The sequence below is a fragment of the Aphidius gifuensis genome, linkage group LG5 (genome assembly GCF_014905175.1).
Source record: "Aphidius gifuensis isolate YNYX2018 linkage group LG5, ASM1490517v1, whole genome shotgun sequence".
In the NCBI taxonomy this organism is placed as follows: domain Eukaryota; kingdom Metazoa; phylum Arthropoda; class Insecta; order Hymenoptera; family Braconidae; genus Aphidius; species Aphidius gifuensis.
The window spans coordinates 17,088,834-17,113,704 of record NC_057792.1 but is presented as its reverse complement, the minus strand read 5'-3'; the positions used below and the strand labels follow the sequence as shown (position 1 = coordinate 17,113,704).

The window sequence follows — 24,871 nt, the reverse complement described above, 5'->3', positions numbered from 1 at the left end:
GATGGATACAAAATATTACATTTTAAATATTTTATACTTTTTTAAAAATTAATTTCAAAAAGCTTATATAAATTTTCATATAATCTTCATAATTATAAATTATATTTTTTATAACCCAGTATTTAAAAAAAAAAGTTTATTATAACTTTTCATTATAGTATTTTTTAATTAAACACAAAAAAAAAATATATATATATAACTTGTTATTAAAAAATTATTTTACACTGAAAATATTAAAAATAAACAACTTAGTACCAAGAAACTTTCAGGTGGTACTCACCGTAAAACTTATACGTGTAAGTTTGCAAGTCAATAAATCAAATGACACATTGAACATATGTTGAAATAATAAAATTACAAGGTATTTTTTTTTTCTCTCACCACAATCCAAAATAACATGTACAAGTTAGAAATGCTTTATTTCTTTTCCCCATTCTTAGAAACAATTACTAAATCTCTTTTTTTCCATTTCAAGTATTTTTTTTCAGACCTATATACTTAACGTAATTACAGCAGGAAAAATTTTCGTGATATCTACTTGAACTTTTGTCCACATGCGTCAAAAAAAAAAAAAAATCAATTCTACTCAAGTATTCTGTTAGTTGTTGTCACTAGTACTTATATTTTCACACGCAAGAATAAGGCAGATAATTAAAGGGCTCAGATCAAACAAAAAAAAAAATCAACTACAGCTCAAGACAGAGAAATTGAAATATTTTCTTTATCGTCCATCAATTCACTAGTTCATACCAAAAATTTTTTGCATCAACATACTTCGCAGAGAAGTTTCTTCTAGCTTTAAAAAAAAATAAATAAAACAATATACTTGAAAAGTTTAAATAATCATTCTCGAATATTTAAAAATATATTTTATATAAAAATGAAAAAAAATAATAAAATTGAACGACATGTATCGTTGAGAATGACACGTTTATTTATGAAATTTATTGGTATGTGGTATCCAAAAAATTCACGTGATTCATCATTATCAAATTTAATAATAATCTACACAATAATTGCACAAGTTATTGGCCTGATTATAATGCTGATTGATATATACTACATAAGAAGTGATTTACGTGTTGGCATATTATTTTTTTTATTACAATAAATATATATTCTATAAAATTATTTAATTAAATAAAAAATTTTATAGGCAATTGCATTTAATTTACCAGTTACAATAACAATCATTCAAGAATTAATAAAAATGACAAAATTTTTGTGTAATATTAAAGATGTACAAAGACTAAATGAATTTACTGAAAAAAATTTTTGGAAATTAAATTATGATAAAGCAGAATTGAAAATACTTGAAAAATGTAATCAACGTTGTATATTATCATGTGGTACATTTTTTTTATTCATTCTTGCAATTGATGTTCATTATATTTTTATTCCATTTCTTGGTAAGTTTTATTTTCATATTTAAATTGATTTAAATAACAAAAAAAAAATGAAAAAATAATTAAAAAATATAACTATTAAATTGCCTAATAAAAATCAAAATAAAATTATTAAATATTTTTTTTGAAAATCTAAAATTTATTGTTAATAATAATTATTATTTTAATTGAAAAATATTTATTATTTAGAACATGACAAGTACAATAGAAGTAGTCGACAACTTCCATTTAATATGTATTTTAAATTCGCTGAATTGACACCTTATTATGAGCTGTGTTATTTTATTCAGGTAATATTTTAAAATTAAAAAATTAAAAAACAATTAATAAACACAAAAAAAAATATAGTCTGCAGCAACAATTGGTGTGACAGTTTGTACAACAGCATTTATATCACATTTATTTACATTGAATATATATGCAGCTGGACAATTTCAAATATTACAACGAAAAATGACAATGTCACATTGTCAAAATGAAAACAAAGAGCCAAATAGTCTTCAAGTAGCCACAAGTTCATTTGACAATTTAAAAATATGTATAAAACAGCATCAAATGTTGATCAAGTATATAAATATGATTGAAAATTTATACAATCCAATAACATTTATTCTTGCACTTGGTGCTGTATGTACAATATGTTTGACAGGTTTTCAATTAGTCGTTGTAAGTATCTCCTCATTTTTAAATTTAATTTGTTCTTTTTTTTTTTAATTGATAATAATTAAATAGGGAGTTGACATGACATTTCATCGAACAGCACTTAGTTTTGAATTTTTTGTTGCATCAGTTATTATGTTGTTCATGGCATGTTATTGTTGTCAAGCAATAATAATTGAAAGCTTGGCTGTTGGTGATGCAGCATATGCTGCAACTTGGTACACACCAGATGTTAAAGATCAAAAAGCTTACAAACAAGCATTGATGTTTATTATGTTAAGATCTAAAAAAAATTGTATTATTACTGTTGGAAAATTAGCTCCAATGTCTATAGAAATATTCACAGTGGTAATTGTTGTTTTATTAATTTTTTTTTAAATAACAAAATTAACTTATTTAGTATATTGGTTAAATTTATTTTAGGTTTTCAATAAATCAATGTCATTTTTTACGGTATTAAGAAGAACATTGGAAGAATAATTAATTATTAAATATAAGAATTTTTGTTATTTATTTAAAATATACTTACTGGTAATTTTTTATTTCGTATTTTTGAAAATTTAATAGAGTTTTAATTGTTATACTGGCTTTATATAATATTTGATTATTCAAGTATAAAATTTTATTCGAAGTATTTTTATCAACGTTTATTATTATTTTTATTGACACGACAAAATAAAATAGACTAATATAATATTTTTAAGTCGACAAGACAGAAAGAGACCGGGAGAGACTGTTTCTAGCTAAAAGAAAGAATAAGACTTGGACGATAACAATGTCTAGCTTACACTAGTGTGACTAGTTATCTACCAAAAAAAAAAAATATATATTTAAAAAATAACTTTTATCATTGTGAGCCATTAAAGCATTGTGTTCGGTTGAAAAACTAACCCATATCTCAACATTCTGTCAACGTCATCAACAAGACACAGTCATGTTTAAATTAATATTTTTTTTGAGTATCTATTTGATTTTTTTTACAATAATAATTGAAAGTAAACATTTTAAATTAATAAATGACTTTACGGAGTACGAAAAAATATGTGGGATTTCATCAGTGAATGATAGTGCTTGTGAGTGTAATTCAAAAGGGCCAGATTCAGAAAAATGGATAATATTTGTCAACGAAAGTGAAGTACCAGGTCCAAATATGTATGATTATGATTTTTATCAAATATCATCAGTAACAAGTTTACCATCACCTGATGGATTTCGTTTAATGAGTGACAAATATGAATGTTCAGATTATGTTGACTCATGTGAAATGATTAATGAAGAATTGGATATATTTTCTATAGTATCTCAACATGAAAAAATTGTAAATATGAATTTACGAGAATGGAATTATATAAAAAACGAAACATCAAATGTATCAGTTAATTTAACAACATCATATAAATGTATTTTCAAAGCAAATCAAACTGGTTATTTGGCAATTGAACCAATTGTAGAAAAAATATTGGGCTGGACATCCAGTCATTGGTGCAAGAGTAGTCATTGTTGGCCTTCCAGTCATCCATGTCCGGTGTGTCCAAAAATTCCTGGCGCTAATAAAAGTCAATGTAGACTGATGGGAAAAGCACCAAAAATAAATAACAAAGATGGTACAATTATTGGAAAAAGACTTTGTGTTGTTGCTGATAATGAAGAAGATGCTATTCGCAGAGCTAATGATCATATTAATCAATCCGAATTTATTTCGCTACCTATACTTATCAGCAGACAAAAAAATTAAATTTAAAAATTTAAAATCTACAATATACATTTTTTATGTATCCATTTCTTTTATTTTTTATTTAATCATTTTATTGTTATTATTTTATTTTTTTTTTTTAAATTTAAATAAGCTTGAATATTATACAGAGTTTATTTTTATCTTTCAACTTTGTATACTCTTGATAAATAAAAAATAAAGATAAAAAAAAAAATACCAAACAATATATCACTGTGAAAATATTAAATAATATTTGAAAAATAATTTTTGTCTTTTAACAATGATAATAATAAAAATAAAAATATATTAAAAAATTAAAAATACAAAAAAACTTTTTTTTATTTTAATAAATTCTACTGTATGTAAATGATGATAAATATTTGCCTAAGGCAACACTTGTTTATTGTATCTTACTATGCTAAATTGAAAATAATTTTTAAAAAATTTAATATTAAAATGAATGACTTTTTTTTTTTAAATAAAAAGATTAGTGAATTTGAGATAATACCATCAAGAAACCAAAGGTTAAAAAAAAACAAAAGGTAAAATATCACTGACTTTGGATTCCAGCTTTTTATTTTATTGAAGGTGATAAACATTTTTATAGACTTCATGTGAATTACTAGTTTTTACAAACAGCTCACTGCACCTTTTCTTTATCCACAGAATAGTAACTTCGAAATGGCTTAGCCATTCTTTTTTTAACATTCATCATACCAAAAAAAACAAAAAAAAAAATCTCAGTAAACGAAAGAATTAAAATAAAATAATTTTAAATTAATTTTTATTTGTTAATTTGATGGATAATTAATTTATCTACTTAAAAATTTATATCGACACGAAGAAATTAATAACAACACAGCTATTTAAAATTTACCATTTCTTTTCTTCAAAATAATTATTTGAAAAACGTTTAAACTCTTTTTTAATTGTTTTTTTTTTTTAATATTACTTGACTCATGAGTTTATCTATAATATTAATCTAATGATCCATGTTGTCTTTTTTTTTTTCCTCTTATGCTTTAGTTGTTTTCCATGGAAATGCATAATAATTATTATTTGAACTATTTTTATTTGCCAAATCTTCTTCCTCATCGTACTACCTAACGTAGTTAAATAACACAAAAAAGTTTTTCTTTTTTTTTTTATATCAAGTAAGATAAGTTTAAGTTAAAGTTTTGACTACATCTAGGTGTTCATGAAAATTATGAGATTGCATGTTAGTGGTGATGAAAATTGTTGAAAATAATATGAATAATAAAAAACTTTTTTATAACTTATACATAATAAAAGCTTTTCTTATTATAGAAAAAAAAAATATATAAAAATTTTATTTCCCAAAATAAAATTTATTTTTTAATAAACAATAAAAATAATTAACTATTTTATATAAATAAAAAAAATTAACAAATGCAATTTTTAATTTGTCGTCAAGGTATCAATTGTCGGAAAAAAAAAAAATAAAAAACAGAATTGTAAATATTTATTTTCCATGAAAGCATCAATGTTGAAATTGCAAATTGATCGATTTGAAATTTATCCTTTTTTTCAACGTCATCCATTTCTTGAATTTTATTTTATTTTTTTTCATTCCATACCCTCAAGCATATCCTAATAAAGTTCCACTCGAGACGACAGTATATAGCACCTCTTCTTTTCCCGGTTTTTATTTGATTTTTTTAAATATTTTTTTTTTTCAGTCATATATTTTTTGGTTTGCACTATTTCTATACTATTACTATATTTTATTTTTTTCTTTTTGATACCATACAAGTCTCAAAGGTACGTGTGTGTGTGTGTGTATGTGAATATAAAAAGAAATAAAAAAAGATAAAGAGAGACTGAAAAGAACATCGAATTCAACGGATAATAAATAATGGACGAGCCTGGAATTTTTGAGTACTCTAAAAAAAAAAAAAAATATATGAATATCTTTTCCATATTGTATATTTTTACAATGCTGAATCATCACATGATATTTTACATTTATTGTATGTAATATTACAATACTAAATAATGAAATATTTAGATGAATATATACTGTACTTTGAAAAGCCACAGAGTCGTTATCGTTATCTCTTGTATATAAATTTATAATCTATATTGTAGTTTAGCTATTTTTATTTTAAATTTGACCGGAATTTTGATTACCAAAGTTTCATGCACTTGGCAAATGGTAAATCATTAAAACAAAGGTCATAAAACAATTGTTTTAATCATTTAGATATTTTTATATAATTTATTAATGAAATGTAATTTTATTTTCTATTTAAATATATTTCCAGAATGAGCTTAACTTTTTTTTTAAAACTATTACTTAAGTTAATTTATCAATATTTATTCAGTTGGTAATATTGTCCATAAATCAAATAAAATAAGGTTTTTTATTTTTTATTTTTTTATAAACACTATCGACAACAAAATCCCAGTAAATATTGATTGATATATTTTTCATTTTATTTATTTTATTTATTATAAAATGTCTAGTAAAAATAAAAATAAATAAAAATAATTTTCTTTTAGCTATTTTAAATGAATATATTTATTTTTTTTTATTATTATCAATTGAATTATTATTTTTAAAATTTATTTATTAATTTTTATATCATAATATTACAGTGTTTTTTTCTTTTAGAATTTTCTAATTTTATTGTATTTTAGTTAATTATATCAATGAGCAAATGCGAATTATTGATTTATTTTAGTTAATTTAAATTTAATTTTATAAAATAATTATCTTTTATATATAATATATTGATGGATTATAAATATTTTATATAACCCGTAACCCATTTTAAATATGTTAATATTAATCCATTGGGATTGTTTATATACACAATGTTTTACTAAGCAAATAAATGACCGCAATCATTGCCGGATAGTAAAACAAAACATTGTAATATACGTTCAATTAGATTAAATATTTACTGATTCATGATTATATCGATAATATGTTGAGTCAATATTGCCAAGTGTTTATTAGAAACTAATGATAATAAGCGACTAATAATTTAATTATTTATCATTAAATTATAATAATATACAATTGACAAAATTTATTCTAAATATATCTATTTTTATATAAGTCAATAAATAATACAAAAACAAAATTTTTTTAAATCATTTTTTTTTTTTTTTATATTTGTTCATCATTATAGATTCAATCTAGATGCAACATGATGTCGACATGACAATTTTGTAGACAAAATCCATTGTATTTACTTGTTGAAATTCATGAAATAGTCTGCACAATGTTTCACTATTTTAACTAAATTCTCAACATGTTCAAAATAATTTATACGAAAACCAAATTCATTGAATTTAACTAAACCTCTATTTAGAATAAATTTTTTTTTTTTGAAAATAAAATTTAAAAACCAGCTTCACCAATGATATCAACTAGCCTCCTCCATAGGAGCATGTCGACATCACCAAGTCACCAGCCAACTCCACCAGGAGTCAGCTAGCTTATCGGAAGCCAACCACGGACTGTCACCAGTCCGGTGCCATCAACCAGCTCCGAGAGCCGGCCGACGACTGGCAGTGAGATGCCAGCGATCACCAGTTTTATGGACTCTCTATCCCCCTCCCGTTTGACCCACTCCATACGACCATCTACGCACACCTCGATGCGACTCTCCGGTGGGAGTGTCGAAGTAGGGGATACGAATCTGTCGTAGCCAGGGTAGGAATCCGGATTATCCACTCATGGTGGATGTCTACCAAGTCAACACTGACATTCAGGCGAAAATGGATGTCACTACCGAGGCCACTCACAAACCGGTGGTATTAATTAGCGTCTTAGTCGATAAAACCCCTCAGACCAGACCTCTAATTATTTTCGGGAGCGCGAGATCTGCCAAATCTCGTTACAATATATATATCTTCAATTCAATACAAGCTCGTAGAAATTTTACGTAATTTTTTTTCTATCCATCAAAAAATAAAAATAAAATAACCACATCAATCGTCATCGTCAATAAATAAATTGAAATAAAATTTAAAAATTTAAAATATTGCTTCTCATAAAATAGCAATTATTCTTGTACAAATTCTATGAAGTTTTTAATAATATATTGGCAATTTAATTGGACAGCAAGTGGAATGGGTGTGTTATATAACATAATAATATTAAGGAAAGTGGAAGCTTGATGTGAGAATTGAGTTTATAGATAAAAAGAGAAAGAGAGATAAAAATAAGTGATAGATATAGATAAAGAGAAAATTTGATAATCAGCGCCTGAGGATAAGGGTTTTTGAGGGGGTGGTTGGTGAAAGCTAAGGGGGTATGCGTGCATTTAACGAGGTAAAATAGTAGAATAGATTTTGTATGTTGCTGCTGCTGCTGGTGGTGTTACTGCTTCTATGGTATAGACTTAGCGCAGACTGATGGCGACTGTGGAAGGGTGAGAGCTTTTTCTCTCTCTCTCATAGAATGTTGGGGTGCGCATACTTTACAAAGGGCTAGTATGCCTCTGGCTCTCGAGCACGTTGTGTCGTGATAATAACATTTTTTTTTATAATTATTTTCATCAACAATAACACTGGTAATATTTTTTTTTTTTTAATTAAATATATATCTGTTATAATTATACCTACATGATTAATAATATTAATTTACTTTTTTTTTTTTTGAATAATTTTTTATTTTTCAATTATTTATTAATTGGAATATTTGAATTATTATTAACTATTTAAAATTACATGGTAACAGGTGATGTACTATGGATTCTCAAAAGTTTTATGTCATAATATTAAGCTTGTCAGTGTAGAGCTTTGGTGTGTCCGATAATTAACACACTTTAATCACTTGAATAACTTTTAAAATTGACTTTTTTATTATGTGCTTGTTTGTTTATTTTATTTAAATTTTCTGTGTTAACATTGTTTTTTTTAGGGTTTATAAATTGATGATAGTTTTGTGAATATATGTTTACTAATAATAATTATTTAGCGAGATGGAAAAAAAAAATGGAAAAATGTTTTTGATGATACAGTGCTTGTGTGAATAGTAGTGGGTACTTGAGTCGGTTTGATTGATATTTCAAGGGAGAAATTGTATGTAGAAGTAAAATTTGCTATTGAATCTTGTATAGAGGAGGCTTCAAAAGTGTCTTGTGTATATGCTTGAGTACATATGAAAGTTCATAGACATGCCTCTTGATAATATATAGACTTATTGATCTATCGATCTTATTGTCTTTGATTGTGTTACATGTTCTACTTTAAAAAAAAAATACAAAGCTTAACAATTTAAATGAATAAATTTTCCTGTTTTTATTGTAGTTATATGTAGTTTTTTTTTTTTTGAAAAAATAACAATTTAAATGGCTTATCAAAGGATTTGTTCAAATGAAAAAATAAATTTATATATGAGTGTATATTTAAAAGGAATTATTTTCATTTCTAAAAAAGATTTGTAAACTTTTAACGAAAATTCTCATGGGAAATTTCGAATTTAACACAGTTTTCAATTGCGTTTTTTATTATTTTTTTTTTTTCAAACTATCTCCGTCGGGAAATACTTGTTTGATTGTCACAACTAGTTTGTGTATACATTTCGCCTTTGTTGAAATAAATCTGTAAATCCCGCTGTCTGTTGATTTTCAAACAAAATAAAAACAAATAAAAAATAATAAAATAAAAATTTATAGGGTTAATTTTCACTTTATTTTATTATTTTTCTTGTTTTTTTTTTTCTTTCAAGTGATTGTTCAAGAAGTTCTTGAAGTAACGCTTTACAGCCTTAATTAAATAGAGCAATCAAAAGTTGAACTTTATGCTATCGTTATACCACAAAATTATATCCAAAAACTTGTTAATAATAATTTTTTTTTTTTTTTTAATACTCAAGTTTATTAAATTTATTATACTTTTCAACACATTGTTTTTATTTTGTTGTTGAAATTTGAGAATATAATGGTGAATTTTAATCTCTTGGGAGAAAAGTATTACCAAGATCAACTGAAGATATCGACTAAAACTTTCACAAATATTTTCTCTGTTATTTTATCAACTGAATAAAGTATTAGTTAAAGAATAAAATTTACTATTCAACACGAGTATATTTTATATTTAAACTCTTACTTATTATCCTCATTTATTTATTTTTCATGATTACACTTTAATTTCTATTATTTCTCTTTTATAATCTGAAATTTAAACCATTTTTTTCTTTTTTATACCATTTAATCAATTGTAAAAAAAAAGGGGAGACCAATGTGAATACGAGAATCTCAATTACTAATGGATTTTTAGACACACGAAAAATATATTTGAAAAATAAAAAAAAAAATAAATAAATATAAAAAGACAGATAAAAAGTAAAGTCGTTAAAATAGTGAAAGAGAACGTAAATTAATTCAAATTGCCAGTGAGTACTAAAGAATAAAAGAAACAAAGCAAAAATTTGATAAAAATAAAAAATAAAAAAAATCAAGTTGCACAGATAAAAGCTATCTAAAAACGAGGGTATCTGCTAACGAGGTAGACATTTGCCACTACTAGAAATCGTGCAGGAAATATATATACCTATAACTTTTTTAGTTCATTCGAAATTGTCAAATAAATAAAATTTTTAAAAGCAAATAGTAAAAAAAAAATTCTCATTAAAACAATTTTTCAAATAAAAACTTTGAGTTATATTAAAAAACAAAAAATAAAATAAACAAAATAGGTCATACTATTAAAAATCTTGTTTCAATAATATTATTTTTATTTTTAAAAAAAGTAATTAATCTAATTGCCCAATTATGAGTTGAAAAAAAAAAATTTATTTATTTATTATTTTATCAATATTTGTATTTGTTGTTTATTTGAAATTATTTTGTCATCTTTTTTATTTATTTAAAATTCAATTAAGTATTTTTTTGGGTATTTTTAAAAATGAAAAAATGAATAAACGTTCATTTGATCTCATGTCACTGTTGATAAAACTTTTTATAATTTAAAGTTAAATAACTCGAGGCTGCTGTGTACATATTTAAAAAAAAGCTCAAACGAGTTAGATTTTTTTTTTATTATTTTTATTATTGTTATTGATACGTTGAGTGTATTGATGAAATTTTTTTAAAAAATCAAATCATTGATATGTTAAAAATACAAAGAAATGTTAGATAAAAATTGTTTTTTTTTTTTATATTTTATTTTTGATTTCACAAAAATTGGTATCGAGTATTTGTTAATCAGTAAATTCAGTAGTCCATGAAATTAATCGTTGTAAATTTTAAATTAAAATTAAAATTCTAGATGAAAAATAGAATGTTATAGAAATTTTTTAAATATTATTTAGATACTTGCTTTATTTTATTTTCAATTCTTTTTGGTTTACCAAATTTATTTATATAAACTAACTCAAAACAGATCGTTTTGTTTGACAACATTATTTAATAATTGAAAACTAATGAAAAACAAGAAATACGTATTTCCGAAATATATATTGAATCATTGCCAGTTTAATTTATACCAATAAATTTGATAAATTCAATATCGATAATTTTGTTAACAAAGTTACGGTAAATTTAACTTGATAAACTTATTCTCTGTGGATGATTTAAAATTGTTTAACTTGATGTGTCAAACACGTGATAGTTTACAGTGAAACTATTCAGTGACCGCAAGGATTTCCAAACATTTCAACGAGTATACTCGATTTTGAAGCGTGTTGTGTTCACTGTTTTAAACATTTCAACATTTTTTTTTTTTGCTTTGCTTTCAATATACGACATTTAGTTTGTTGAAAATATTTCAAATGCTTGGACAATTGATTTATTTTTATTAAACATTCCAAATTGAATTTTTATGAATTTAAATTTTTTTATTTTTCAAATTATTTCTTTATAAATTTAAAAAAAAAAGTAGTATAAAATTATTTTAGTCAGACGAAATTTATCACAATAATTTAATATATCTTGTAATTATTTCAGATAAAATAAAAATGAATTTACGAAGAAAATATTAATAGAATTTATAAATACGTTTATAATATTAATATAAAAAAAAAATGTTGAGTATGCATTTTGCAAAAATACCGGAAAATGGGAAAATGTGAATAGTGTTGAATAATTTGAATCGATTTTCATCGACGAATGCATTTACTTTAAAAATAAGTGAGAAGAATTCTATTGAATATCATTTTTTATAATAATAAATATAAATAAAAAAAAGTCAAATTCAATTTTGTGTATTGAAAGCTGTGCTTCAAGTGTACAAATGTATTTTATTTGAAAAAGTGTTAAAAAGATAAATAATAATAATATATAAAAATGTGTTGTTCGGGAAGTACAAATGGTTCGGGAATGACTAGATGTGGAGTTATTTGTGGTTTGGCAGCTCTTGTTGCATTAACCACAGCTCTTCTTGGTCCAGCATGGCTTCATACAGAGGAACAACTAACACTTCCTCATTTACCACGACAGTTTGCATCAGCTGTTACTGTACGTTTTAAGCTTGGACTATTCAAAGTTTGTCCAACAATTATTAAACCACCAAATATCACATTTTGTAAGTACTAATAATTAATACAATAATCTAAATTTTTTTTTATTGGGTTTATTGATAAAACCAATACTTGATTTCTAAAAAATAAAATTATTTATTTATCTAATTTTTCATTGACAAGAAAATAATATTTTTTGAAATTAATTGACACGTATCCGGGGGAAACACAAGTCATAAAAATAAAACAAAATTTAAACCAGAAAAAACGAGAAAACAAATAAATAAAAATCACAAATAAAAACTTCAGCGAAAATTTTGATAAAAAAAAAAAACAGTGACATATGAGAGATAATATTTGTAGAGAAATTGATAAATGTTTTCATACAGACACAAGCATAGAAATAGGTTTTTTGTATAAGAGAATGAGGGTTGCGGTTTGATAACGACACACTGGAAGCATTTTATCTCACTATCTTTCTCGATCTTTTGTACTTAAATCTACCCGTGTATTTTGCTCTCGTTGGACGATAAGTCGTCTCAGAAATGAAGACAAATTGTTGACATCCCACAGTTTTCTCTTCTACAATTAATCGTCTTCTGTGGTTAAATCATGTAACTTGAAACGCCCATGTGTACCATTATAAAACATGTATGATTTTTTTTTCATCTTACCAGAGATATTTTCATCATTTTAAAATTAAAAATCACATATAATTAATATACTTTGTTAAGCCATAGATTTATATCTTTTTTATTAAAAATATTTTGAGTTGATTTATTATCAAAAATTTTTTATATCATTATATAATAATAGTGATGTTGAAAAATCATAAATAATACTTTAAAAAAAAGATCTAATTTTTTGACAAATAAAAAATCATAATTTTATAATTTCATTATGTTTTGAATAATAATTACGAGTTTGTTTTGTTTAATTTGAGATAATTTCAAGTATTTTTTAAATGATTTAAAATATAGTTTATTTAATTATTTCAATAGTGTCTAATAACCTTTGCTGTTTTATTTTATTAGAAATTTTATTACCAATATAATATATATTTTTTCCATGCGACTAAGCTTGAGTCATGTGCAATTAGATTTAACGTTTTTTTAGCTGGATATAATCCGATAAGTGGATGACATCATTGATGCTAAGAAAGTTGGACTTTGTGTTCATGATATATACTCTTTTGATTATAGGATTTTTCATCTTCACTGTGTACTCTCGTGGTATTATCTTGAGTGTGTATCTTACTTTATTTTTAATTCCAAAAAAAAATGATGATAATAATTCTACTTTAGCCTTGGATATATAGTCAAAGAGGAAAAGAGACTCAATAAATCATTTTTTTAATACTCAATGCATCTTCAATAAATCATTGATTTTAAAAATAAATTGAGAATTTTATTATCCGAGATTTAAACATGATTCTTTGAAAAATTATTAGAAAATATAAAGTAAATTTGTTCTTTGAAAAAACAAGGAAGATAGAAGGTCACAAGTTCAAACTTTACTTTTATATATTTTTTTTTTTCTTCAATTTTTTTAACGTTGTTGCTCTCTGTAGACACGATCAGTATCTTGTACACCTCAAATCTACTTTATGAAACCTCAAGTAGACGAAAGAAATACAAAAAAAAAAAACATCTCTGCCCAATATACTTTGATGGAACACATCAAACCTCAATTTTCATTTGAAATGTCTTGAAAATATTTTTTTTTTTTTTTATTTTATCAAATCACAAATGTATTTTTATTTTCTACTAAAATATTTAACTTAGATAAAATAATTTTATTTGTTTTCTACTAATTTCCGAACAATCATTTTATAGAACACGAAAAAGGGTAATATAATTTTTTTTTAAATTGGATTAAATTGATTTTCAGATGCATTCAAACGATATTTCTGTTAAAAAAAAAAAAGGGTAAATTGTAATTCAGATTGGTAATCTTTCTAATTTCCGGCAATGCACTTAACTTTTTTTAAATTCAATTCACAATGACTTACTTGAAATGACAACTTGAATTGTATGTTTATAATACTATTATGTCTTTATATAATTTAATTTCTTTTTTTTATTTGCGAGGCATTGTTATTCACTACTTTTATATGAAAAAACAATTTCATTTTTTATCTTCATATAAAACTTTTAATGATTTTTGTTATTTAGAAAATGAAAAAAAATACATGGTTCGATGTTTGAAGTTATAAAAAAGAAAACACAACAAAATAGAACAAAAGATTACTTTTGTTTAAATTTTATTTTACTTGAAATAGATTTTTATCAGGCATTCCATGACTTTATCTTTTTTTTTTTTTTTTTCAGTACTATTTCGTTCACTTATTGGTACTTTATTCTTTGAACTTTTTAAAAATTCTTTAAAATCGTTAAAAAAAAAATAGTAATACTATTTATTTTTATTTTTTAGCAGTGTAATATTTAATGTTTAAATTTTTGTTGTAAAAAAAATCTTTTTCTTATCAAACAATCTTGAAAATTCAACAAAGATTTTATTTTTGCTTTTACATTTAAGGAATTCTTCTTATCGAAATTTTTTATTTTGCAATGATTTACTTTTTATTTAAAAAATACTTTTTTATACATTTATTTAAATTATTTTTATTTCTTTATTATTTTGTTTATAAAATTATATTTATTAATATTTTTTTTCATTCAACTAAGCTACTCAAATAAAAGCTACAGCTTAGTATGTAAAAATATTTTTACAATTTATCTTTCAGCTTGATGATAAAAAAAAAAATCTAAATCTCGAAATAAGTAGTATGACATTATTTAAGTCAGACAAAATAGAAAAACTAAATATTTTAATTTACAAAAAATATATTTTCCCTTGCAGCTATTTTGAATAAATAAATAAATAAAAAAACATTCGAAAAATGAAAAAAAATTTATTCCAATTGAAAATTAAATGACCAAATTTTTAATAACAAAAAAAATTAATAAACCACAGTTGAAATTATAACTTGAAAATTAAACAGAAAATCCTTTCGTAATTTACAAATTGAAATGAAATAGATAAAAAAAAAAAATTGCAAAGCTCACCAATTACTGTAATTAATGATGAAAATTCTAGATTGATAGTATCAGCTTGTCTCATTAAAATTCACATCATCTGCAACAATAATTACACAATGAAAATAATAAATTTATATATTTATAAAATATGTAATTGCATCCAAAGTCACACAGTCACAAATTACCAACTTTTTCCAAGTACTTATTTTATTTAACACGAGTAAAGAGAAAAACCCCCCTGCCCCCCTACAATATACATAGTGCATGGAATGTACATCAACTGTAATAACAAGCATTAAAGCCACAAGAGTCCAGCAAAGTTTCCAGTTAGCCTCTGTTGCGCAATCATCCCACGAGACCTTATATTCCGTGTTATATAAGGATAAACTTTGTAATAATTTTACCCTCTAAGCCCAACCAACTCTCAAACACAATAAAAAAAACAGTTGGAAAAAAAAATATAAAAATCTAGACCGTGAAGTACTAGTACTTGTCGACATCACAGTCGGTATTAAGCGATATAAGTTGAAACATTATGTTGAAAAAACTTTAAGAAAGATATAATCATAAAAATGAAAAAAAATAATACTATAAATTTTATTCTCACATTTTCAAGTTAACATATATTTAAGAAGACATACCACCACTATTCTTTCTCTAAATTTTTTAACCCAGTTTTATTTATTTTATTTGGTTTTTTGTTAAATCTCATCTTCAAAATAGGTCAAAATTTTTACAGTAGTTAATAAATAAAGTTAACTTTATGAAATAATATTTTATTCTGTTTACTTGTGGGTTAACAAAAAAACAGCTCAATCACATGTGGGGATTAGGGGAAAAAAAATAAAAGAGATTTGTTTTAATCAACTGTGAGGAGGTTGGTCATGAATAGAAAATAGTATAATGTCAAATATTAACAAAGCAAAAGATTAAAGCTTTTTTGTTTATTTATTGAAATAATAATATTGAATATACTTTTTAATATACCTAGAATAGATTTTTTTTTATTAATTAAAAATTTAATATTATTAGTTTACTTGTATTTTGTCTACTGCAGTATCTACAATCTCTTTGATGAGTTACTGTAATTTACAGATTTCCATATTGAATTTTCCACTATCTGAATTTCAATCAAGAATTTCATTGTTAATTAAATTTAGTTGATTAATATATTTTTTTTTTAATTGTTAAACAACCAAACGATTCATTGTTTTTACCTTTATTATTTGACTTTTTTTCTTTTTTAAATTTTTGTAAACTTTCTACTTTAAATAATTATTAAAAATAATAATTTTTTTTTTCTATTCACAGTATTAAATATTCTCTGATGGTTAATTAAAGTTTTGAAATTAATATCAAATATTTAAATGGCTATTAATAAAACATACTAACAACTTTTATTAATTTAAATTTTCATTTTAATATAAGTTATATTTCATATATTATAATTTTCATTAAATAAACATGTTTTTTTTTTTTTTTTCGTAATACTTTTCAAGTACTTTGACACTTGTATTTAAAATATTCATGAAATTAATTAGCAATTTTGATTGAATATATTAATAAATTTAATCAACAAAATTTCACATTAAAATTTCATCTATAAATAAATCAAATAATTTTGAAACTAAAAAAAAAAATTGAATACTTAATTTGAAATGTATATTTTTGTATTGTTAAATATTTCAGTCTAAAATTTAAAACAACATTTTTTTTTTTTCCCACTAACAGGCTTGTATAAAATTTTAAATATGAAAACAACTTGCTTATATTATTCAGAATAATAAGTTATATAAAATTAATAATTTCAACATAATTTACTCTGTCGAAATTTTTTTGTAATGAAAAAGTTTTGTAACCTTTACAAAAATTAATAACAGTTCCCTCGAGAGCTGTCATTAGTTAAGTCATTAAACAAAACATTATCAAAGTGAAATAGTATATAGAATAATATTATACAATGAGGGTAGATATAGGATATAACAATAGTTATGAAAATTTATATATATATTGTATAACGAAAAGTTAGTAAAAGCAAAATGATGATATATAAAACTATTGTAGAATTAGATATCACAGGTATCTATGTGAAAATCCTAGTTGGCACAAATTAATAAAACTTTTGTGGTATAAAGAGAGAAAAGCGCCTGGACAACGGACACTTTCCTGACCCTTTTAAAATTTATAGTTTTGAGCAATTAAGCGAACTACCGTTGGATATCATTGTCTATATGGTCTACCAAACCTTTTTCATTGTCCACTTTAATCGATCAATACCAAAAAAAAAAAAGCTTGTTTCCAAAAAAGGATTACTTCCGATCATGTGGTAAATTTGTTTTATTTTTTTTTATTTTTGTTTTTATCAGTGACTTTTTTATATTAAATTTTATTTTTTTATATATATATTTATTTTTTCTTAAAGTTTTCATTGTAAAGCTTTTTTTCTTCGTCAACGATGCAAGCTTTGTGCTCACATAGGTCAAACACTTTTATTCTATATGTTGTTTCTTTTTACTTTTTTTTTTCCTTAATACCGTGAAAAAGTTTTGCGGTTACGGCAAATTGAACTTTACGAGTATTTACAGCAAAAGTTTACAAGCAGAAAGCAACGGAATAGGATGATGTTAGGCTGAAATGAAGAATCAAGGTTTTTTTTTTTTATAAAAAATAAGAAAAGATGTTTGGATTGCATGGAAATTGATGTTTTGGTTTTTGATAAAATGTAAATTGAATTTGAATGAAAATGAAAATCATGACTGTGTGTATAATGAGTTTTTCAAACTTTGTAAAAAAAAAAAAAATAAAAGTTTATTTTTTATATTTTAAAAAGTTAAATTAAAAATATGAAATATATTTTTTTTATGTTTTCTGTTATTATTTTTTTTATTTTATTTTTACATTTTATTGTCATTGGTAAATGAATAAAGTAAAAGTAAATTGTATAAATTAAAACTCAATTAAAAGTCTTCAATACAGTTTGAATTTGTTAAGTGTTGTGTTAGTCTTTGTGTTTAACCACTGAATTTAAACTTGAGCAATTGGTTGGTAACAACTTTTGCACTTGATTGAATCATTCTCTCACCAAATCGTGCTTGTACATATCAAACTCTATTATTTCATAAAGTTTTAACATACTTAATTCAATAATGACATTTTTATTTTCTGGATTTTCAATAAATTTATGATTGAATAAAAAAAAAAATTAAAAGAAAAATTACTGTTGTATTAAATTTTTATCTTCGACATTCTTAAATTGTTATAATGATAAATTGAAAATAAAAAAAATCAAATTACATTTACAAAGTTTTGATGGAGAGCACTCTAAAAAGTCAAAAGTTTTTTTCATGTAATTTTAATGTAAAAAATAAAATTGAAAATTATTAAAAATAAAAAAGTTATTATTAGACTGATTTCTTATTTTTTTAAATATATAAATTCTATATAATTTTATATACTTTTATATTTTAAATGGTTTAATTATGTCAAAGAATATAACCTCTCTTGAAATTGTAACTTAATTTAATTGTAATATAATTGCCTTTGTCAAAAATTAATTGATTCACTGCTCAAAAAGTTCAAACATTTAACAACGAATTATTATTATTATCAGTAAAATGAAATGTGTAATTTAAACAGAGCAATTCTACAAAGCAAAAAACAATATAAACAATGTCAAAATAAAATAAATTTAATTAATTAATTTAAATGTTTGTTTTTTTTTTCATATTTAATAATTTATAATGAATTTGTGCTAGTCAGCTAATATTCAATAATAACTAAAAACAATTAAAATTATTTTCAACGTAATTATAAAATTAATGAATTAATAATCTCATGAAATTTGTAATTCTATTAGTATTGAAACAAGTATCAAAATATCTAAAAAAAAAATTATATTCACCAGTGAATCTTGCAGAACAATTTTGCCTCACCATAATAAAATTATCATGTATTTTATACTCTCTAAAAAATTCTAAAATACTATAAGTAAATATAATTTTTTAAAGTTTAACAAAATTTTGAAATGAATATTCAAAATCAATCGATAATAATTGTCAATAAATTCAGCGATAATTATGAAAACACGTGCAGCAGGCACTTAAATTCTTGTCCGATAATAATTTGAAAATAAAGTTAAATAAATTAAGTCAATAATTGAATAGATAATATTTAAATGATTCATATTATTATTACTGACTAAATTCTATTTAAAAAAAATATTCTCTCAAATGATGTATTCTATTTTTATGATTTTCAAACTTCCGATTTTTACAGTCAATATTGCATAGTCAATAATCAACACATGTCATGTGTCTTGAGGACAAAACGAGAGCAAAATATAAAAGCTACAATAAAAAAAAAACGCGAGTAACGATAAAGGTGATATAACGAAAGAAACATAGGGCGGGGTATACAAGTTCGTTGGGCGTTGTGATATTGATTTTACAGCAACAACCCAGCATCCGTGTGTTTTATATATATACCCGCAAGTCAAACATAAAAGTCACACGCTTTACAATGGTCAAAAAATTTAACTATAATTTATTATAAATTTTTTTTTTATAAATTATTACATTTTAAACAAAAAAATAATGATCTTTTTTTATCATATTATTTTATTATTATTTATTTTGATGAAGAGCTAAAAAAATATAAGAAATTTTTTTTTTCATTCATTTTCTTTAGCTACTGGAAAAGCTTATCCAGTCTTCCGGTTCGTTGAAATCCTGTGGGGATCACTGGTGCCTTGGGGCGAACACCGATTGGTTATGCTATTACGCAAAATAATTCAAACGTTGCTCTGGACCCAAGCTACTATAATTTCCAGCAATTTTTTTTTTTTTTTTTTAAATATTATTATTGTTATTATCAACCTGTATAAACAATAACTTTTTTTCATTTTATTGTCGGTCAAAATTGGAAAAAAAACCATCCCTTTTTTCAAACAGGTTTTCTTTTTTTTTAAATTTGAATTTATTACATTTTCTAATGAAAAAATCGGTAAATATTTTACTAAAATAATATGATAATAAAATGATAAAAATTTCAATGATATAAAAAGAAAATTAAAGTAATATTTTCACTGAATAAAAATAATAATTACCGGCAATAGTTAGTAAAAATAATTCTACCATGAAAATATTTTTAGTATGAAAGGATAATAAAAATTATCAGTTGATAGCATACTTTAGCCTGAAGCAATTTTATGTAGTAAATCCATTAAGTCTGTGTGTATATATTTCTCTGAGGATATATAAAAGCAAACATTTTAAATAGATGAAAACATCAGTAGTAGTTGTATTGAATGTGTACATTTGTAATGTAACAAGCATCACTGAATTTACTGGGTAAAATGACAATATACATGTTTATAAGTATAAAATTTAAAGACACGCATCAGAGGTTTCATGAATGCTAGGTTTATAAATTTCATCATATAGAATGTTAATCAGATGCATTTAACATTGACTATTATTATTGTCAATTCAACTAATATAACTCAAAAATTTATACATTTAATTACCTACATAATACATTTATTAATAAAAAAAAAATAAATAATGAATCGTCCAGTGTGAAACCAATTTTTTCTAGATGACAAAATTCACAATATAAAGGTTAGATATAATTTTTAATTAAAATTTAAATTAATAATGATAAATATATATATATTTTTTTAATTAAAACAAATTAAATTTTTATACAACTGTAGAAATTAAATACAACAATAAAAAAAATGTAAATAATTTAATTAGATAATTTAAAATGAGAAGAAAAAATTAATTTATTATTTATTTATTTATTTATTTATTATTATATTTTTTGAAATTTAATTGATGTAGTTTAATTGATTAATTAAATTTATTATCGAATGATTTATTTATATTGAAATTTGAGTTGACCATGATGAGTGGTTTCATATTATATTTTCATGTCGATAGAAGCATTATTATTGAATATAGCCACTAGGCAAAATTTCAAACTAATCAACTTGATGATGGAATGGTTAAGTTTGATGGTAAGATGTCTCATTAATCTCTGCCTCGTCCGCAGTGATTATGCTCAACGTATTGTCAGACAAGCCGAACTAAATTCAATTCGAATGTTTGGTATTCTCATGTAAAATATATATTTATGATTTATGATTAACGGAAATTTAATCAAGCTTGATGAATAAACAGTAAAATTATTGAGTTAATTTATTATTTCATTTAAAAAGTATTTATATAGCAATAATTTTTCTTAATATTTAAAACGTTGTTGGGGATTTTTCTTCAACTCTCATGACATTTTTTTTCCACTCCCTTTTTTTTTGTTTTTTTATATCTTAAAGATTATTATTATTTTTTTTTATTTTTTAAGATTCTTCTTTACTATGAATTCCTTCATTTCTATTTCCCTTTTTTCAATTACTTTCAATGCACTCTGCGTTTCAACATCACGTTGCTGAGAAAAATAAATCCCTTCTCTTTACGTGTTAATTTTTTTTTTATTTTTTTTTTTTATTTTTCATCTTTTGAGTTTTATATTCACGATCCGCTTAGTAATTTTTTTTTTATTTATTTTTTCTTTTTTATGCATAAATTTCTGTCAATGCTTTTTATATTCATTTTTTTTATTATTTTTATAAAATTTATTTGTTATATGACAATTTTTTTTTTGTCTTACTTTTAGTTGGTTTTTTATATCTGCTTAGATATTTATTTTTTTATTATTATTAGTAGTTGTTTTTTTATATTTTTTTTTATCATTTTAAAAACAGTTCAACTGACTTTAATAGAACTTTGTAAAATTCCTTTGATATAAAGTTTGAAGGTAAACTTTATAAGCTGTTGCCTCAAAAATTCTCATAAAGTATAAACGAGCTATCAAACAAAACAAAGACCTCACCTTATCATACAGTATTTGTATATAAAAAAAGATGCTATAATAAGTATAAAAATAAAAAAACAAAATGAAATGAAGATAATAAAAAAACTTTCATGACATTATAACCGTAATTTTTAATTAAAAAAATTTTTACATATTTTGAATATTTGAGTTATTTTCAGTCTTAATTAACAAAACAACAGTGAGTATACAAATTTGTCAATCTTGACGTGGCATAATTTATACGTATTCAGTATATTTGGTTAATGAGATTTTACAATTCACAATCATTACACAAAATTTAATGCGAAACATGTAGACATAATAACATCAAGAAACTGTACATAACATCATTAACGAAATTAATTCAACTATTTTTACCTCAAAAAGTCTTCATAATGACAAAAAAAAAAATTATTTAACTCATTTAAATTATAATTAACATTACAATAATCAACGACAAATTGAAAATAATAAATTTCAAATTTTCTATCAATAATAACTATTAATTATTAAATATTATATTTGAAAAAAAAAAAAAACATTATTAAATCTATTTTAATTAACTCAAATTATTATTTATTAAAATTCCTTTTATAATTTTGTGATAAATAAATCAAATTGAAAGTTGATTAATGAAAATAAAAAAAGACTAATTTATGCATTTAATAATGAGTTATTTTAAAATGAATTACGTTGAAAATATCAAATAACAAATAATTATTTTCATAAAATATAATACATTATTGATTCACGTTTTAGGTAGAGCAACATGAAACCCTTCAAACTTCATTAACAATATAATTAAAATTTTTTTCATGAATAATAGTGTATAGACTTTTTTTCATCATCATTATGATTTTTTTTTTTTGTTATTCATTGATATAAAAGCTCAAACCGCATGTCAGAGAGAAAAATTACATCATGTAAAGAAAAAAAATGACAAAAACTTGAGTCTTAAGTCAAGATGCAATTTCTTGAGTATGAATATCTTATACACTGTGTACACAAACATGGACATATTTTTTTTTACCGTGTAAATATTCTTCAATCTTTATATATGAATTTTTTTTTTTTTTTTTTTTTTCTATCAAAAAGCTTTCTTATTATTTATTTTTCTTTACGTCTTTTTGTTGTTTTCTGTGGCTGTCTGTTGTCTATGAAAGTGTGGGAAAATGGTTATATTTTTTTCACTTAAAACACACACACACACACATTTAAATATATTGTAAAAATTTCACACAACCATCCAACACCATACGGAAATAGTAGCTCTTTCCTACAACTCACTATTTTTTTTTTTTCATACTTTTTTTTCATGATCATTTTACAGAAAAAACCACTTACTTAAATTGGCTTCTTAACTATACACACTTACATTATCTTTTCTTAATAGTTAAAATTATTTAAAACATCTTTTATTTAATATAATAATTATAATATTATAAAATTAAAAGATTTCTATTTCATTTTTTTTTTTTAAATATATTTATCTTTCACAAATGAAATAATAAAAAATACAATATTATTTCATGTCAAAGAATAAGATGAAAATGTCATAAAGCACTTTGTGAAAGTAATTTAAACAATTTTACTTTTTTTTAGAAAAAAAAATTTACATTTGTTTTGTTGACAAGTAAAAATTTATTTACAAAGGAAATATTGTTTTTATTTTCTCATGTAATATTTATTATTTTTTCATAATTTTTTTTTCTTTATAAATTTAATAATGAAATTATAACAAATAGGTCAAATGTGAAGTAATGATGTCATACTATTGTAATATAAAATGAAAAAATAAATACAATGAAAATTTAAAAGTAAAGATATTTTTTTTTTATTCGACAAATAAATTATCGTAACAATTGAATGAAAAAAAAAGTGTAATCATGTTTTTATAAATATTTAATAAAACCAAAGTATAGTTTAGTATAAAAAAAAAAAAGTAATAATAATATAAAAATGAAGCGATTGTATCACTGTTATCATCTCGGTTCATTAGATATTCTCGGGTGTCTCTTCTCGCCTCATTAACTATGGATGAGTGCAACACAATAGACCCTTTATGAAGGAAAAAAAAAATATATATATAAAATCTTTTTTATAGGAAAGAGTAAGCTTTTGATATATAAGAGATGCTTTTCCACGTTGTGAAATCAATATATATTTTCCTCAACTTTTTACATGAGCGAAAAAAAAATGAATAAAAAAGAAACTACATGCTTTTTTGTATTTTTCTTTTTGTTGTAATATTATTTATCAAGCATTATTGCATAGCTTATAGAAAAAAAAAACCTCATGGAAAATATAAAAATGAAAATGATGAATAATTTAAAAATGAATATATACAGAAATTTTTTATCATAAATAAATTAAATAAATAAATGAATAAATCAAATATTTAATAAATCAAGTTTTTTTAATTTACAAGCATTTGATAATAATGTAAATAAAAATTATTAAATATATATAAAAGTTTTAATATAAATAATTATAAAATATATATTTCAACTTTATCCATAAAATTAATAATTAATTTTATAATTACAGATGTGTCAACTCCAGGCTGTACTAAAGTGAGATACAATAATTTCGCTGACGTTGCTTCACGAGAGCTGGGATTTAATGAGTTAAATTTCACTCCTCTCGTTGTATCAAAAATGAGGTAATATATATTTTATTTTTCTCTTATTATTACTATTACTAATAAATAATAACATTTTTTTTTTCCACTGTAAATTAA

General features: G+C 22.8%; 2 protein-coding genes across 3 annotated transcripts in view; both read left to right on the top strand.

Moving 5' to 3' along the window:
* Positions 1 to 880: 880 nt before the first annotated feature.
* LOC122856511 (odorant receptor 13a-like) lies at positions 881 to 2,546 on the top strand. The gene is made up of 6 exons (XM_044158186.1): positions 881 to 1,081; positions 1,157 to 1,349; positions 1,596 to 1,696; positions 1,755 to 2,072; positions 2,139 to 2,414; positions 2,490 to 2,546. The coding sequence occupies exons 1-6, from the start codon at positions 881 to 883 to the stop codon at positions 2,544 to 2,546; spliced, it is 1,146 nt and encodes a 381-aa protein (XP_044014121.1).
* Positions 2,547 to 8,246: 5,700 nt separating this feature from the next.
* LOC122857995 overlaps positions 8,247 to 24,871 on the top strand; it is a 34,235-nt gene continuing 17,610 nt past the window's right edge. The window contains exons 1-3 of one of the 2 annotated variants that reach the window (XM_044160585.1): positions 8,247 to 8,327; positions 11,706 to 12,282; positions 24,679 to 24,793. In XM_044160585.1, the coding sequence (XP_044016520.1) occupies positions 12,045 to 12,282; positions 24,679 to 24,793 (353 nt within the window). In that variant the 5' untranslated portion in view covers positions 8,247 to 8,327; positions 11,706 to 12,044. The remainder of the gene's footprint in view (positions 8,328 to 11,705; positions 12,283 to 24,678; positions 24,794 to 24,871) is intronic. The other variant, XM_044160586.1, reaches the window with a different exon arrangement.

What these genes read in the sequence shown, in the direction of transcription:
- LOC122856511 (XM_044158186.1), top strand. Translation starts at nt 881, where the DNA reads ATGAAAAAAAATAATAAAATTGAACGACATGTATCGTTGAGAATGACA. An exon ending in ACATAAGAAGTGATTTACGT is followed by an intron (nt 1,082 to 1,156) that starts GTTGGCATATTA and finishes AAAATTTTATAG; the next exon opens with GCAATTGCATTTAATTTACC. An exon ending in CTATAGAAATATTCACAGTG is followed by an intron (nt 2,415 to 2,489) that starts GTAATTGTTGTT and finishes AATTTATTTTAG; the next exon opens with GTTTTCAATAAATCAATGTC.